Genomic DNA, 18590 nt, shown 5'->3' with positions numbered 1-18590 from the left:
TTGGTTCAAAGAGTTTTTCTATTTGTACCTCTTGTGCCAATTTTTTTTTTTTTGGTTCCAATTGTTGAACATTTTCCGCACTCCTATCTCTGTATAATTCCATTTGAGACTCGAAAACTGGACAGGAAAGGGCACACCGGAGAATTGACGGTGAAGTGGCTAAAACTGGAAAAACTAAACTTCTCTTTTTCTTTCTTTCTTTCTTTCTTTCTTTCTTTCTTTCTTTCCTCTTTCTTTCTTTCCTTTCTCTTTCTTTCTTTCTTTCCTTCTTTCCTTCTTTCTTTCTTTCTTTCTTTCGAGGTTTAAACTGATGCACTGCAAGAAAGTTGGCTGCCGAGAAAAAACTAACCTGCCTACTCTGAGGCTTCATTTGTGGAAATCGGGGCAAAGTTTTCAGTGCTTAGAATACAGCGTACTGGGAGAAAGGGTGGGAACATAACTAAATTGTTAGAGGACTGGAGCGCCTGGCAGTTTCCGTAAGCTATTTTCAAGTGATAACCACCAAAGGAGTAAAATGCGTACCCAGGGCTTGTAGGGAAAAGTACTAGGCTTAACAAAAGCTGAAAAGATCTATTTAAAATTAGTTAAAATATAACCCTTTTAAGTCTCCGACATACCTAGTTATGTGAAACAAGACTGTTCAGCGGGTGGTGGAAATTTCCCCAAGTTTCTTTAACAACACAAACTGGATTGCTTGCTTCAACTCCTAGTTGGATACATCCCACCCAAATCCACAACAAAGAATGCCACACTTTTTTCCAGCCTGCTCACAAACGACCTTCCGAGGTGAGGTTTCCCGCCATTTCACTTGAAGGAATAGAAGGTCTCCCCCACCGCCCAGCTTCTCTACACTCGTGGGAGGCCCGAGCCTACGCGACTATCCCAGCAACGCGAGCGGCGTAACGTCAAGGCCAATAGGCTGCATTACGATTCTGGCGACTGAGCCAAAAAGGTGACAACCTAAGTTGCTCGGTAAGTGCTCTGCCTGGGACGAAAACCCGGAGGGCGAAAACACCCAAAGCAAAAGAGAAAGCCAGGCCGCCGCGCGCGCGGGCCCAGCGCCCGCGCAAGGGGACAGAGCCCGGCCGTTGCTGGGAGGAGCTAGGGTTGGGGGCGGAGGGCGGGCTTGCTCCAACTCGACTCCGGATTGGTCGGGTCCAGAGAGCCGAGTGACGACAGCCGGGGAGAATGTCTGATTTGTGTGGTGGGCGCGGGCAGGCGGGGAAGCACACTGCGCAGGCGCAGCTGCTCGCCTCCCCTAGCCCTAGAGCTCCGGCCCAGCTCTCGCGGACAAGTCCCGACATCGCTCGCCCCCCCCCCTCCGGGACCGCCCCCTCCCCCCTCTCGGCGTCGTCGAAGATAAACAATAGTTGGCCGGCGGGCGCGGAGTGTGTCTCCCGCCGCCGGATTCGGCGGGCTGCGTGGGACCGGCGGGATCCCAGCCAGCCGGCCATGGCGGGGCTGTACTCGCTGGGAGTGAGCGTCTTCTCCGACCAGGGCGGGAGGAAGTACATGGAGGACGTTACTCAAATCGTGGTGGAGCCCGAGCCGACGGCTGAAGAAAAGCCCTGGCCGCGGCGGTCGCTCTCTCAGCCGTCGCTTCCGCAGCCGTCACCGCCGACTCTTGCTGGCAGCGAAGTCTCTGGGAAAGGCCCAGCGGTGGCAGCCCGAGAGGCTCGCGACCCTCCCCCGGACGCCGCGGCCTCTCCAGCTCCGGGTCGCTGCTGCCGCCGCCGTTCCTCAGTGGCATTTTTCGCCGTGTGCGACGGGCACGGCGGGCGGGAGGCGGCACAGTTTGCCCGGGAGCATTTGTGGGGTTTCATCAAGAAGCAGAAGGGATTCACCTCGTCCGAGCCGGCGAAGGTTTGTGCTGCCATCCGCAAAGGCTTCCTCGCTTGTCACCTCGCCATGTGGAAGAAACTGGGTAAGTTCGCTGCTTGTTTGCCGCCCGCCTCTTTCTCGGGCCGTTGAGGGCTCTTCTAAGAGCGCCAGCACCGCGTGGGCCCCCGGCTCCGAGAGCGCTACAAAGTGCACTTTGGTGGAAGTGAAGCCTTTCCTCGGTCCGGTAGCGCTTCCCGGGGTGGAGGGCCGGCCACACTGGCTTTGGGGAGAGATCGGATCTCTGTATCCCGCAGCCGCCCCGCTCCTGATTCGCACCCTCCCAGGGTCCAGCGTAGCGGTCCTCTCCCGGCTTCACTTTGGTGGCAGGCTGCGAATACGCGTTTGAAACCTGGCGCCAGATTTTAGCCAAAAGACGAATTGAGAACACTTGCTACCTGGGCCCCACGCAAAGGAAGCCAGAGACGGCAGAATTGAGAGCGCTTCCTTAGAATCTGTCATCATTTTGCTTTTTGAAGGACTTGTCCCTGTCGGGTTGCCTCCTACCGGTGGTGTGTCAGTTCGCCCAATTGACCCCAGGTGGCTGGTAGTCGAAGTATACTGTAGACTGATTGAAGAAGGTCAGATGTCATCCAGCGACTTCAAGTCTTGGGAAGAATTCGGTTGTGTGGATCATAAAATGTTTTTAGCATCTTTATGCTTGTACTGCTTATGGAAAACAAAAGCGAGGAATGCATTGTTACGTCTTAAACTGGCCCCACGTTAGGGGTGTGTGTCGAATTCTACTAGGGCTTTTTCAAAGTACACTTTTTGTTTTAGTTGCCTTAGCTAATTGCTGTCAGATTCTTCTCACCGGTTCCTAGTTAAAAGTTGTAATTGCCGGTCAAAGTAACAAGAGAAAAGAAATTGCTGATAGGCTAAAAGGAAACAGCTTACTTTCTAAAAATTCGGTGGAGTTGTAGTTTCATCTAAACTTTAAATGTTTTCTAAATCTTTCAGCGTTTCTGTACCCAACATGTGTTATTATACAGACTTACAGCTGCTTACGCATTGCTCTGTGTGAATGGCGTGAATCTTTTTTAGAGAAAAGATAGTAACTTCTGTCATTTAAAAAATCCTCTTGTTTAATGGTAGCATAATGTTGCTTTATTTTCGGCAGAGGGACAGAAAGAGAAGAGTGTAAAGATTGGTCAAATAGAGAACATTTTTAAAAAAGGTATTGTCATAGAGTTGTAGACTAGCTTCTTTCAAAGTCTGTTTTCTGTTTGCCTGGCTTTCTGCCAAAAATTGTTTGATTGACTCATAGAACAACCAGTCTTCCTGTCAGAGGCGTTTCCCATCCAATCCCAGAGGCCCCTATTTTTTGTTTTGTTTTTGTGTAGGCAGAGCAGAGCTGAAAGCACTGCAGTATATTCCAGAATATGTCATTTCATTGCCTGCAGGGCAGCCAGGAGTGAACACCAAGATAACAAGATAGGGGAAGATTAGACACAAAGAACTATTAAGAGTCCTGTTTATTTTGCAGTACACTTGGAGCAGCATGAATTTGCCATATATTTGAGCTAAAAGGATAAAGCATAAACCCTGTTACTTGAGCATTTTTTAATAAGGCAGGGACCGTGCCATCAAATGTGAATGTGTATTTTTTTTTGACATGTGCTTTTTGAGTCAAACTTTCACTCCTGTGAGGCATGGTTTAGAGCCTTATATACCGAACAAACATTCAAGTTTGCTTTGTTCCACAGCTAAGCCTTGTACTCCATCCTCAAAACTTGAATTAAAAAAAAGAAAATGCTGAGTATATGAAAGTCTTGACACAGGAGATGCAGGTTTTTAAAAAAAATTGTACTTCAGTCCCAAATTCATGGGTGGCTCCTCATTTTCTATAATATAAACAAACTCTGCAGTTTGTAGTCAGTGGGCCAAGCTCTTCCCACTCCAACTTTAGACTCCCTATTCAATTTTATCTGTTACAATTCCAACACATTAGTCTACTCACCTTTTCCCCAGGGCACATTGAAATACTGCCATTTTCTTGAATTCTCCCCCAAAAAAGAAAACTGAAAAATAAACTCCTCAATCTCTAAGTCAGTGTGTTTTCTTCTGTGACCACTTCTGTTTCTTTGGGAATTAAGTGTCCTTTGTTTCTACTTTTGTAGTCATTAGGTTATAGCAGTGCTTCTCAAAACTTTTTATTCTTAGAACCCTTTTTACTCTTAAATGATTGAGGACCCCAAAGAGCTTTTGTTTATGTGAGCTACATCTGTCATATTTACTCTGTGAGAAATTTAAACTGAGAAAGTTTAAAAATATTTATCAATCTATTAAAAATAAACTAAATATGTTAATATATTTAAGTGAATATACTATTCATAATTTATATTTATTCAGTAAATATTCATTATTAATATATAAATTTAAATAAAAAGTCACTTTTCTTAAATAAATACTGAAATAACTATTCTCATATCTGCTTCTGCATTCCGTCTGTTGTGCTATGTTGTCTGGTTGAAGTATATAAACAGGGTAGCCTCACATGTATAATAGGAAAAGGGAGGAGTAGTTAGTAGTAGTATTTTCAGATAATTCTGGATATTCTACACCAAAGTGATCATTTCTTAAGGTTAGTAAAAATGGAATCTGAAACCTTATCAAAGGACTTTTTGTAGTTTTACATTAAAATCCATTGGTCTGGCTTGCACTTTTTAAAAAGATCTATTTATTTATTTGAGAGAGAGAGAGCGAGCACGCACAAGCGGGGGTAGGGGGAGGAGGTGGGCAGAGGGAGAAGCAGAATCCCCACTTGAGCCCAATGTGGGGCTGGATCCCTGCACCCTGGGATCATGACCTGAGCTGAAGGCAGGCGCTTAACTGACTGAGCCACCCAGGTGCCCCCGTCTTGCACTTTGAATGAATCTTTTACCCATGTGTAATCTATGACATGGTACATAAGTCGTTTAGAAAATAATATTTCACTGAATTGTGCAGATCTTTTAAATATTGATACATTTTATTATGCAATATGAAAACATCACATTTGTTAATATTTCTGATCTCATCAGAAAAATCTTAAGATGGGAAGCAATCAAGTTCACTGTAGTGGATACACATTTTCCAAAATGTAAGTTTTTAAAGCACCAATTAGAAATTTATTACTGGCAACAAATACTGTCAGTTGTTTTTCTTTTTTTCTTTTCTTTTCTTTTCTTTTTTTTTTTGAGATTTTATTTTTTTGACAGCACAAGCAGGGGGAGCAGCAGGCAGAGGGAGAGGGAGAAGCAGGCTCTCCACTGAGCAGGGAGCCCAATGCGGGGGCTCGATCCCAGAACCCTGGGATCATAACTTGAGCAGAAGGCAGATGCTTAACTGACTGAGCCACCCAGGCACCCCTGTCAGTTGTTTTTTTTGAAGGGAGAGGCTCACTTTGTTTGTTTTGAAGAAAATGTGTGCCAAATGTCCAAGTCTTACTAAAATAGTTTATCAGTCTTCCAGGTAAAAATGATGGTCCATGAAAAATGGGGTTAATTCATTCCATAATTCACAGTCAGAAGTACTTTTCCTCTAGATAGCCATACTGTTCAACAGAAGCCTGTTGTACATACTTCCCTTTTTGTCATACAGAATATAACAAGATGTGTATTCATGGGTGGAGGCTTAATAAAATTAATTTTTATTGCGACATCAAGAACATTCTTAAGTAAAACTGGTTTGCCTTTTTTTTTTTTTTCTAACTGGAAGTGGGTGGCTATGGAAAATACAGTGACTGCTAGCTCAGCTTGGTGTCACTGCCTCGATTCCTGCTAAAACCAGCAGTTTTACCACTCTTTTTGAACCGTCAGTGCAAATGTCAACACAGTGAAAGGGCTCTTAGAATTATTATGAAAATAATTTTGGCTTTGTGAAATCCCTGTAAAAATCACACAGACCACTGTGAGATAACCATTATGTTTTATCTGCCTCTCAGATAAATCTTGAGGTCTTTGGTGGGAGGGGGTGCCTTATATACTTTATAATTAATCTATTAGAGCTGATTCCTTGCTCAAAGTAGGTGCTAGGTTAGTTGAGTTTCTGTGGGTGAAACTATTAAATTGGCCTTTTTACTTTTATTTTTTAATTAAAAAAATTTCCCCCTTTAGAAGTTGTGGTGAAATACGCATAAGATTTACCATTTTAGGGATGCCTGTGTGGCTCAGTTGGTTCAGCATCTGCCTTAGGCCCAGGTCATGATCCCAGGGTCCTGGGATCAAGTCCCACATCAGGCTCCTTGCTCAGCGGGGAGCCTACTTCTCCATCTGCCTGCTTGTGTGCTCTCCTCTCCCCCCACTGACAAATAAATAAAATCCTAAAAGATTTACCATTTTAGCCAATTTTATATGTACAATTCAGTGGTATTAAGTACACTCACCACTTTCCATTTTCAGAATTTATCATCCCATACAGAAACTGTAATCATTAAACAGTAATTCCCCATTACCTTCTTCCCCAGCCCCTGGTCTAATAAGTAGAATCATACAATATTTGTCCTTTTGTGTCTTGTTTCACTTAGAATACTTTCTTTAAGGTTCATCTAAATTATAGCATGTATCAGAATTTTTTCCTTTTTAATGGTGAATAATATTCTATCCTATGTGTATATGACATTTTGTTTATCCATTCATCTGTTGATGGACATTTGGGTTGTTTCCACTTTTTGGCTAGTGTGAATAATGCTGCTGTGAACAAAGGTATGTGTTTGATTACGTTTTCAGTTCTTTTGGGTAGAAACCCTGGAAGTGAAATTAAAGTCCCTTTTTTTATATTATTTTCTTACTTTCATTATTTCTTGATCTCAAGTTATAGTCTGTGCCTAATTTATGTATATTCATATGTATGGATTTACTGTTCTTGCATTATGTTTGCCTTCTAAGAAATAATGTTTTAAAGTTTTTCCTTTTTTAGGTTTGTTCATTTGAAATAATGTTCTTGCCTCTTTCTTTTGATAGTTCAAAAAAAGTAGTGAACAAATTGCAGTTTTAATTCCTGTGTATCCAATTATGATTTACTTATGTTATCAAGAGAGCCCCTGGAAAGATAACAGTACGTTGTTGAAATAAATGTGGTCTCTGATGTGATTGCGGGAAATTTACCACAGTACTTGTAGAGGAAGATGAAATATGGAAATTTTTTTAAGTTATTTACTTCCCCTTAGTTTTGATTTTCATTATTATTAAGCAGTATCAATATTTCAGAAATTGTTAGAGAGAGGGTGTGCATGTGTGGCATGCTGGTATGAAGTGATTCCAAAATAATAAAATGTAGGTGATGAATATGTTTAAAAAGATCTTTAAAGTTTCTTTTTCTTTTTGAAATTATGTTTTTAATTTTAATTCCAGTATAGCTAAAATAAAGTGGAAGTTTTGTTAACTTAGTTTGAGGATCAGAGCATTTACTTTAAAGAATGTGACTAAAGGAATTATGAAGGAGCTGTTCTTAACCTACATTGTTGGTTATAGGTTTGGCCAGTAGTTTTTGTTACCTTAAATTTAGGGAGACTGAAACAGAAAGAAAATGGGAGGGATAGAGGGAAAGACAAGGGAAAGTAAGATAGAACTAAATTTGAAGAAGGGTTCTCTTAAATCAGAGAGTTTTAAACTTTATATTTTAGTTTAGTATTTCTCATTTTTTATTTTAAAGGACCTTCACCCTCTCACATATCACATGTTTGAAAGAGTTTGCCATATTTTTCAAGTACCAATTTTTTCTATTTTTGTTAATCATTTTTTACTTTTGATCAGTATTAGATAATCTGTTATCACATGTTGTATATATCATTAGTTCATTCCTTTTTATTACTGAGTAGTATGCCATTGTATAGATACACCACAATTTGTTTATCCATTCACTTGTTGATGGGCATTTGGGTTGTCTGCAGTTTTGGCTGTTACAAATAAAGCTGATGTAAAGCTTTTCTTTACAGTAGAAGGTCACTAATAAAAGTAAAAGGAATGATAGAATTTTAGAAAATCATATTTAGTAACCATCATAATAATGATTCAGTCAAGAAACATCAGCGAATGCTAAAACTAGTGGGTGAAAATTTGAGAAGAAACTAAAAATATTAGCTTCTTATTGGGTAGTTTCTCATTGGGTAGTTAGTTTCTTATTGGGTAGATCAAAGCAACAGAAATTTATTCTCTCATGGTTCTGGAGGCCAGAAGTCTGACATCAGGGTGTTAGCCTCTGTTTTGGAGGCTCTGAGGGAGAATCTCTTCCATGCTCTCCTAGCCTCTGGTGGCTGCCAGCAATCCTTGGCATTTCTTGGCTTGTAGATGTATTACCTAGTCTCTACCATCTTTATATCACCTCCGCTGTGTCTTCTCTCCTTCTCTTTTAAGGACGCCTGTTTTTGGATTTAGGGCCTGCTCTAATCCAGGATGATCTCTTCTTAAGATCTTTAACCTAATTACATCCGCAAAGACCCTTTTCCCAAATAAGGTCACATTCACAGGTTCTGGGTGGGGCTATCTTTCATGGGAGAGGGGGGACCATTCAACCCACTACAAAGATTTTTATATTATCTCAGATTATCTTCCCACAAATACTTACTAACTACAAGGGGAAAAAGATTATAGTGGAGAAACCTGGTAGATACCACCTTAAGCAAGTGACCAAAGGTAGCATCATTTTTAATGGATAAATTGAAATTTTATACTGCCTGCAGTAAAAAGATCATATTTAACACTTCTGTGATATTCCTGCCAAAAATGCATAATCTGAATACAAGCATGAGGAAACATGAAACAAATCCAAATGGAGAGACATTCTTGAAATGATTGGTCTAGTACTCTTAAAAAGCTTCAAGGAAACAGGAATTGTTCCAGATTGAAAGACTAAGGAGACATGATGAGTAAATATAATAAAGTGGTCCTGAATTTTATCCTTTCATTATAAAGCATATTATTAGGATAATTGATAAAAATTTGAATGAGATGGTTGATTGTGGACATGTAGAATGCCCTTGTTTGTAGAAATTAGATATTGTATTTGGGAGTGTAGCATATCTTGTTGGCCATTTAGTCTCTATCAGTTCAAGAAAAAGAAATTCTTTGAATTAGTCGTGTAAAAAAGAAAAGGCAAACCTGAATTAACAGGTCGCAGAAAGATCAGAAATCTGGATATCTCCGGGAGTTTGGGTAACAGTTTCATCAGGGTCCTGCTGCTACACGCATACCAAATAGCCAAGGCTGTATTTATTTGTTTCACTGAAGAGGATAAATCAGAAACAGCAGCTGCATTTAGGGTCACCATTTGAATATAATCCATTGTCATTTTCCAAGAGAAATCAGACTTTCCACCCCTGCTTTTTTGTTAAGGGTGGCAACCAATCTTTGTGATTCTTTGAGAGATGAAGTAATGCTTTTAGTTTACTGTTTTGGAAGATAGTATCATTGGTGTGGAGCTCCAAAATCTTACACTTGTCCTTTTCTACTATGATAGACTTCCTGACCTGTCGGTTAAGAGCTATGAGGGGATAGGAGAAGGAAGGGAAAAATGAAGAGGGGGTAAATGGGGAGGGGGAATGAACCACGAGAGACTATGGACTCTGGGAAACAAACTGAGGGCTTTAGAGGGGAGGGGAATGGGGGGATGGGCTAGCCCGGTGACGGCTATTAAGGAGGGCACGTATTGCATGGAGCACTGGGTGTTATACACAAACAATGAATCATGGAACACTACATCACATTAAAAAAAAAAAAAAAAAGAGCTATGAGGGGAAACTATTCATTGCTGCAGTTATTTGGGGACTAAACTACCTGTGGGATAGGTTGCGGGTTCCACTGAGTCTGAGGTGGACTGGATTCAAAGTCTTATTTATTACTTGACTCCATGAGCCTTAGCTCCTGACCAGTGGACTGTGGTTTTGTTCTGGAGTTCCAGAATTATCTTAGAGCCATCCTTCAGTACTCAGTGATATATTTCTCTCTTCTCAGTGTATAGCTACATGTGAAAATGGCCACATACCATTTTGAAGAAGATTAAGAGTACTCCTTTAACTAAACATGGAAGGTTTTTTGTTGTTGTTGTTGTTGTTTTGTTTTGTTTTGTTTCTTGTTTTGTTTTGTTTTTTGTTCTTTGAGTCAAATAAGGCCTTGTGAGTGACCATTCTGGAGATCCATTTTTTTCTTTTGCCTGTTGTCAGTTAGGTAAGATAATCCTACCAACTTTGCTTTGGGTTATTAACTACTCCTTTCTGATCTGTCATCTCAGCGTTCTCCCATCCCCACAAAGATCAGGGAACCAATTTTAGTTTCAGCCTCTTTCATTAGTATTCCTTGCCTAGAGAGGAGTCAATAAAATGTGTTTAAAAGATTTTGGTGTTTACCCAATTACTTCCATAAGCATTTAAGTTGAAAGTCATCTGAATCTTTCTTGTGAGTGGATATATGGGATTCATATGCCTGTAATAGATTATTTCCTCTATTTCACTGTGTTTGTTTTCTAGAGCTGCTGTAACGAAGTACCAAAAATTGGTTGGCTTAAAACAAAAGAAATTTATTGTCTCAGTTTTGGAGGCCTAAAGTTCAAAATCTAGGTATTGGCAGGGCCATGCAGCCTCTATACTCAACTCTGAAAGCTCTAAGGGAGACTCTTATCTTGCCTCTTCTAGCTTCTGGTGTTCACGGGCAATCCCTGGCATTCCCTGACTTGTAGCTGTGTCATCACTCTAGTATTCTAGTCCTATGGTCATCTTTCTCCCTGTGTGTCTTTACATCATCTTCCTTCTCTGTGTTTGTCTTTGTGTTAAAATTTTCCCTTTTTGTAAGAACACCAGTCATACTGGGTCAGGGCCCACCCTAATGACCTTATTTTAACTTGATTACCTCCGTTAAGACCCTATTTCCAAAGAAGGTCACATTCTGAGGTACTGGGTATTAGGATTTCAAATATCTTTTTTGGAGGGACAAAATTTAATCCGTAATCCATCATCTCAAATCATATCAATCAGTCATAACAAATTTGTTGTTTTTCAGAGTCCTTTGGCCTCGTAGGCCAGGTTTGAGTCTAGGTTTGCATTAGCTGATCCAGAAAAGTTTTATAACCACAGTTCTAAGCTAGTATGCTAACTACAGACGATCTGCTTATCTGCCTACTATTTCTTTACTGATAAGGCTGGCCTTATCTTACCACTGTTGTTTGTTACCATCTGGAATATGAACGAGAGTCCTGATGCCTTCTGCCCCTTACTGGTTCCATAACTAATTGACATTTTTCTGAGGGTTAGTGGCCTGCAAGCTATTTGTAATACAAATTATGTATTACAGTTCTTTGAAAGTAACACTAACTTGCTCTACATTAAGGAAGGAAAAGAACACGGAAATTTATTGGAAGGACATTGGGTAGGTAACAGAATTAATTGGAAGACTAAACCGGGTCTCAGAGTGGACAGAACCAGGGTACTTCTGGGGCTCTAGGTGATAGGAACTAGTGGACACTCATTGAAAGGTTTTAGTCTCTGGGGTGGATCAATTCCAGAGTTTTCAGGCATTATGCCTTTCTAAGATGCAAATACCTGAAGGAGTCTGATCTAGTTGAAGTCATTTGCCCTCTAGGCATGGAGCAAGCAGATTTTTCAGTTGCATTAGAAAGACTGCATGCAGTGGAGGCTGTGTACTCCAGAACAAAATTGGGATGCTAGTACTAGGGGGAGGGATGGTGGGGCTGGACAGGTGCACACTATATTTAGTACAATAAATAAGGGCTCAAGTGAAAGCCACATAGCTTTATGCTTCATTTGGATTATTCCCTCAGGAACAAAATTTCTCAAAGCTGAATTATTTGTTTAAAGAATGTACATCTTTTGATGGTTGTGGGTACTTGTTTTCAGATTGCTTTCCTGAAAGCTTTTACATCTCCATACTACTTTGGCATGAGAGTTCTGTAACAACTCTTAGCATAGTGATTTAGGAGAATGTTATATTACCTGGGTTTGAATCCCAGCTTTTCCACTTACTACCTATATGACGTTGGGAAAACTTCTTTGATCTGGAGCATCCTTATCTCTGAAATAGAGATGATGATAGTACTTCCCTCCTGAGAGTTAAATAACTTGGTAAATATTATTTGGTACATGGTAAGTACATAAGTACGTCAAGTTTTAAATTTATCACAAAAAATGTGTACATTCTGTACTTATTTATTATAGTGTTATTTGGTTATAGTACTTATTTATTATTATAGCAAGGAGCCTGAGGCAGAACTCGATCCCAGGACCCCGGGATCATGACCCCGAGCCAAAGGCAGATGCTTAACCAACTGAGCCACCCAGGCGCCCCTAGAAGTTTCATACTTTTTTTTTTTTTAAGGTTTTTAAAATTTATTTGACAGAGAGCGAGCAAGAGAGGGAACATAAGCAAGGGGAGTGGGAGAGGGAGAAGCAGGCTTCCCGCTTAGCAGGGAGCCCGATGTGGGGCTCGATCCCAGGACCCTGGGATCATGACCTGAGCTGAAGGCAGACGCTTAACGACTGAACCACCCAGGTGCCCCATAAAAGTTTCATACTTCTGTTATAAAGTTTTTTAGTCTTTGTTTTAATGGCTCATACATATTTTCTTGCTTAAAAATACTTACCGTAAGTTAGAATTCATGTATTGATACTGTCTTTCTTTTTTTTTTTTTTTTAAAGATTTTATTTATTTATTTGACAGAGAGAGACAGCCAGCGAGAGAGGGAACACAAGCAGGGGGAGTGGGAGAGGAAGAAGCAGGCTCCTAGCGGAGAAGCCTGATGTGGGGCTCGATCCCAGAACGCTGGGATCACGCCCTGAGCCGAAGGCAGATGCTTAACAACTGCGCCACCCAGGCACCCCTGATACTGTCTTTCTAATATGCTCCTAGGTTTTTGTTTTAAGATTTTATTTATTTATTTGACAGAGCGAGCACAAGCAGGGGGAGTAGGAGGGAGAGAAGCAGGCTCACTGCTGAGCAAGGAGCCCTACAGGGGACTTGATCTCAGGACCCCAAGATCATGACCTGAGAGGAAGGCAGAGGTTTAACCAACTGAGCCACTCAGGCACCCAATATGCTCCTAGTTTTAAGTCCTTTTTTTATAAGTAATTTTTTAAAAATTAAAAGATTAAAATGTAAAGTAGAAAACAAGACAAATTATAAAGATGTTGATTCCTTAATATATAAATTTATTGCAGTTTTAATCAGAACCTTAACAGGATTTTTTTTTTTTTTTTTAAGATTTATTTATTTGAGAGAGAGAGAGAGAACACGGGTGGGAGGGGCAGAGGGAGATGGAAGGGAGAGAGAATCTCAAGCCGACTCTGCAATGAGCACAGAGTCCGACCCGGGGCTTGATTTTGCTCATGACTCTGAGATCACAACCTGAGCTGAAACCAAGAGTCAGGCACTTAAACGACTGCCCAGGTGCCCCAGGTTTTTTGTTTTTGTTTTTAGTTTCCAAGTTGCTTCTAGAGTTTATTTGGAAAAATTCTTGAGTATTGAGAAAGAATAATAATTGGGGGATAGTTAAACTCCCAATTATTGAAAAGAACCATAAATAGATGAGTAGGATGAGTCTAGAAATAGATCTGAGGCAAAATGTAGCATATGATTAAAGGTGACTTTTCAAATGAAGAAAGCATGGATTGTTGCATATTTTTAGATCATTGCAGAATAGCTCTTTGTACGTTAGGCCTTTTGACCAAAAAATGTGATTTAAATATTAATATTATATCTTTGAATATCCCCCCCCTTTTTTTAAAGCTCTTTTTCTTCTTTTCCTTCTTTTTTCTTTTTTAGGTGCTTTTTGCAAACAGCTGGTAAATTTTAGGTAAATTTTGTTTTCTGAATGTGCCTAAGAACCTTTCTTTCTGGAAGTTCACCTTGTTAATACTTAATGTGGTAATAGATTTTTATTTTTTTCGGTTTCTTTGCTGCAAAAAACAATCTTTTAGCTTATTTGAAAAGAAAAGGTCTTATATATTATTTTTTTTTAAGATTTTATTTTATTTATTTGACAGAGAGCAGTCAGTGAGAGAGGGAACACAAGCAGGGGGAATGGGAGAGGAAGAAGCAGGCTCCCAGCGGAGCAGGGAGCCCGATGTGGGGCTCAGTCCCAGGACTCTGGGATCATGACCTGAGCTGAAGGCAGACGCTTAACAACTGAGCCACCCAGGGACCCCGAAAAGAAAAGGTTTTAGCAAGATCTATAGTTAACCCTCAAAATAACTGAAAGGGGTAAAGAAACATTCAACATACTCTAGGCTAAGTTTCTAGGAATAATATCTGTAACCAAAGTGGGAAACTAAATGGGCTGGGGAGCTCTGTGCTGTGATCTATGCCTGCAAAATTGATGCCTTCTTCCTGCTTTTTTTTTTTTTTTTAACTTTAAACAAATTGTGAAATATAACATACATATAGAAAAGGCCATAAAACATAAATGTACACTTCAATGAAGAGTTGTAAAATGAACACCATCTGGTTAAGAAAGAGAACATTGCCTGTACTACAGAAGCTCCCATATGTCTTTTCTCATCTCATATTTTTATCTTTTTTCAAGGGGTAACTGTCATCCTGACTTTTGTGGTGATAGTTCTGTAGGAGTTTGCTTGTTTTCTTTTCTTTCTTTCTTTCTTTTTTTTTTTTTAAGATATTTATTTATTTTTTGAGAGCCTGTGGGGTGGGACAGAGGGAGGGGGGAGAGAGAATCTTAAGAGATTGAAGAAGGAGATAGAGAATCTTAAGAGAGAGAATCTTGAGCAGTGTGGAGCCCGACATGGGGCTGGATCTCAGGACCCTGAGATCATGACCTGAGCCCGTATGAGTGATCCAACTCTGAACGTTCATATATATTGTGTGTACATGTACATTAATTCATGGTATATATCTAGGTATAGTAGTCAAAGTGTATACATATCTTCATTTTTGATAATGCCTAGATGTTTTCTGAAGTGGTTTTATCAGTTTATACTCCCACGAGTAGTTGATAGAACATGTTCCACATTCTTAACCACAGTTTCTATTGTCAGACTTTAATTTATGCAGTCTGATAATTATATAGTGGTATCTCATTGTGGTTTTTAATTTGTATTTCCCTGTTGATTAAAGAAGCTGAACACCTTTGCATATTTTTTGTCTGTTTGGATTTCCACTTTTGCAAAAGGCATTTTTTTGTTGCATTTTTCTGTTGCATAGTTTGTCTTGATTTGTAGGAGCGTTTTTATATTCTGAATACCATGTCTGTGGCGTGTTATTACAAACTACATTCTGTGAGTTGTCTTTTCACTCTAGTAATGGTATCTTCTGATGAACAGAAATTCTTAATTTTAGCAGTAGTATAGCTTCTTAATCATTTTCTTTATATGGCTAGTCCATCCTTTGTCTTTAGGAAATCCCTTCCTATCCTGAGGTCATGAATATACCTTCCTATATATTATCTAAGCATTTTAGCTCTGTTTTTCATATTAGGTCATTTAGTGTGTCTGGAATTGATTTTTTGTGTTTGGCATCATGGACCCAAAGTGTTGTGGTTTTTTTTGTTGTTTTTTTAATCTTGTCCCGATTCCATGTACTGAAAGTCAATCTTTTTTTTAGATTTTATTTATTGATTTGGTGGTGGTGGAGGATGAGGTGGGGGAGGAGGGGCAGAAGGAGAGGGAGAAGCAGACTCCCAATTGAGCAGGGAGCCTGACCTGGGAACTCAGTCCCAGATTCCTGGTTTCATGACCTGAGCTGAAGGCAGATGCTTAACTGACTCAGCCACCCAGGCACCCTTGAAAGTCAGTGTTTTCTCCACTATTTGTATATCAAGTGTTTAAAAATGCATGGGTCTGTTTCTGTGCTCACTATTCTGTTCTTTTGGTCCATTAGTTTACAGCTTTTCCATAAAGGTCTTGTTAGAGATTTGTTAGCATTGTTCCCAGATATATAGTATACTTTTTGCTGCTATTGTGAATGATATCTTTTTTTAAAAGTTACATTTTGTAATTTTTTGTTGCTGGCTTACAGAAATGGTATTGATTTTTTATTTTTTTTTAATAGTGTTTCTATTCAGTAATCTTACTGAAGCTTGTCAATGCCAAAAAATCTATAGATGCTTTTGATTCTTCCACAGATGTTTTCTTGGGGCCCATTTTCTCTTTGTATATTCTTGATGCCTCTTAGGCTGTTTGATTTTCTTAAATAATAATTATAACAATAAAAACTAACATTTATTGAGCACTTACTATGCGTCTGGTACTGTTGCAGGTGGTTTTACATGTGTATGTTTATGAATTATTGGCTTCATCAATATTGGTAGCCATTCTGTTTCCCTCAGCAATTGTGAGGGTCATTATTTCATATACTGCAAGCGGCCCTCTGCTGGGAGTGACAGGGCATTCTGTAGGGTGGATTCCATCTGCAGGATGAGATGAGGAGATGTGCTAACAAGAAATGTCTTTTCAGTGTATGTAATATTGTAAAGAAAAGAACTCTAATTAGTCTGAATATACTAGAGATGCCTTGTGGCTATGAAAGTTGTGTGGCACCCCATCCAGTTTTTTTAGGCCCTATATTTCTTCCACCTCATCCCTGTTGAGACCCTGTTGTCCCTATCAACAGATGCATCAGTCACTTTCCTTAAAAGAGAGGTTTAAAGGACTGGTAGCTTAGGAACTAAAATGTTTTACTTTTTACTGTGTGGAGAGTTTAGGCACTGACCTAGCTCCTGCGGTTTTAAATAAATCTGCCAAACTTTTACTATCCATTCCTATTTCAGCCTTTGCCATTGTCTCTGAGCTTGAGCTTTTCAGAGACTCTGTTAACAGGGACAACTGTTATGTGCTTTTCACTGCTTTTCACTTACTTTGGACTACAAGTTTTGTATTCTTATTTTTCCCTTAATATAATTCCATTTCTTTAAGATTCCAAGGATTTCTCAGATTTGTGTATGACCTACCTCTGTGTTTCAGGACTCCCGTGGACTTTTTCTAATATTTATATTCTGTCCTTTCAGTGGGATTTTGGTGAGGAGACTATGTCAGTGTTTGAATTCAGTTGGCTATCTTGAACTGTAAATTGTAGTTTGTTTAATATTACAGAATATTTCAGAATTTTTAAATGACAAATGTAATTAGTCAATATAAGGTTTTGGAATTAAATATATTGGGTCTCTGTCACTTAATATTTGAGTTATCTTAAACAACTTTAACTTAAACTATTGATTCCTCATCTGTAAAATGAAAATAATGGGAATAATTTAACCTATCTTATATGTTTGTTGCAAGTATTTTTTGAGATAATACATGTAAAGCTCTTAGCACGGAACTTGGTACACAATAGCTATTTCAAAAACAAATCAAATAGCTTTTGCTGAAAATCTTTTAAAAGAGAGATTAATAAATAGATGCTAAGCTACAGGCTATAGAAAAAACTGAACACATACCTGCCACTAAATGTAGTTAGGACTAAGACATGTGGAACTAGTCAATCTTTCCTGTAATATTTTTTTCCTGGGATTGGTTTGATGGTTGTAATAAAATTGTATTATTTACAAAATTAATTTATTAAAATATTGATGAAGAAATTAACACAAGTTCTTTTTGAATAGCTTTCAAAATGTTCTTAAATTTTATCCTATGCTAACTCAAGTTTTAACATGCTAATTCAGCGCACGTTGCCTTTTTTTTTTTTTTTTTTTTTTGTTCTGATACCATATTAATGTTTATACCTGGAGGAGTAAAATATTTTATTTCTTATTACAGCAGAATGGCCAAAGACTATGACAGGTCTTCCCAGCACGTCAGGGACAACTGCCAGTGTGGTCATCATACGGGGCATGAAGATGTATGTAGCTCACGTGGGTGACTCAGGGGTGGTTCTTGGAATTCAGGATGACCCGAAGGATGATTTTGTCAGAGCTGTGGAGGTGACACAGGACCATAAGCCAGAACTTCCCAAGGAAAGAGAACGAATCGAAGGACTTGGTGGGAGGTAATCATTGTGCTGTTTTGTCTTTCCTCTCTTGATTCTATTTAGTTCTTTTCTGCTTTACTAACCAGATTGACCTATTATTACTCCCTTTCAGTGAAGTTACTTTCTCAGTATTATAGGTTTTTAGTTTGCCTGATAAAGTACCCATCTGCATTCATATTTATCTCATTATTTTGAGTTGACTGTTTTATTTCTGATAATGGTTCCGGAGGGAAATAATATTTTAATGGGAGTCAAATAATACATACAAGGATTTATTGATTACTTTTTGCCTAAATACTGCAGCATGACTTTCAGAATCTGGACAGAGCAACCCTTAGAGTTTCAGAGTAGAACAATTTGAATCTGGCTTTGGGAACAGAATTTTGTTATACTTAACCTTCAGCTTTTTTTCTTTGGTTTCTATGTCAGATGTACTGCAGACCTTTCTTCTTACTATTTTCTTTTGTCTCTTTCAAGTTATCATCTCAATCTATAATTTGTAAACTATGAACTGAAAGTGGCTTCAGCATATTTTATGAGGCAAACTAAAATGTAAGATTATCCTAAAAATCAGAGGAATGAATAACATGAAAAAATTTAAAACTTATCCCTGTACTAAGTTTTAAAAATTGAAGGTATGAGGCAAGTTAAATAGAATCCAATATTTTCTAAATAATTATTCTAACTAAAGCCTTACTATGATATTATTACTTGCCTCCTTTTTCTTCCTTCTATTAAATCAAAATAGACTTTTTCAGAGTATTAATAAACTAACTGGGGGAAAGAATTTACATGTTAACTTAAACTATA

General features: G+C 39.0%; 1 protein-coding gene across 1 annotated transcript in view; it reads left to right on the top strand.

The window, feature by feature from the left end:
- The first annotated feature begins 811 nt into the window (after positions 1-811).
- PPM1D (protein phosphatase, Mg2+/Mn2+ dependent 1D) overlaps positions 812-18590 on the top strand; it is a 43782-nt gene continuing 26003 nt past the window's right edge. The window contains exons 1-2 of the mRNA XM_026517504.4: positions 812-1924; positions 17570-17798. Coding sequence (XP_026373289.3) covers positions 1189-1924; positions 17570-17798 — 965 coding nt within the window. The 5' untranslated portion in view covers positions 812-1188. The remainder of the gene's footprint in view (positions 1925-17569; positions 17799-18590) is intronic.

The sequence above is a fragment of the Ursus arctos genome, unplaced genomic scaffold (genome assembly GCF_023065955.2).
Source record: "Ursus arctos isolate Adak ecotype North America unplaced genomic scaffold, UrsArc2.0 scaffold_24, whole genome shotgun sequence".
In the NCBI taxonomy this organism is placed as follows: Eukaryota; Metazoa; Chordata; class Mammalia; order Carnivora; family Ursidae; genus Ursus; species Ursus arctos.
Note: the sequence above shows the minus strand (reverse complement) of the source record. Positions and strands in the feature narration are given on the sequence as shown.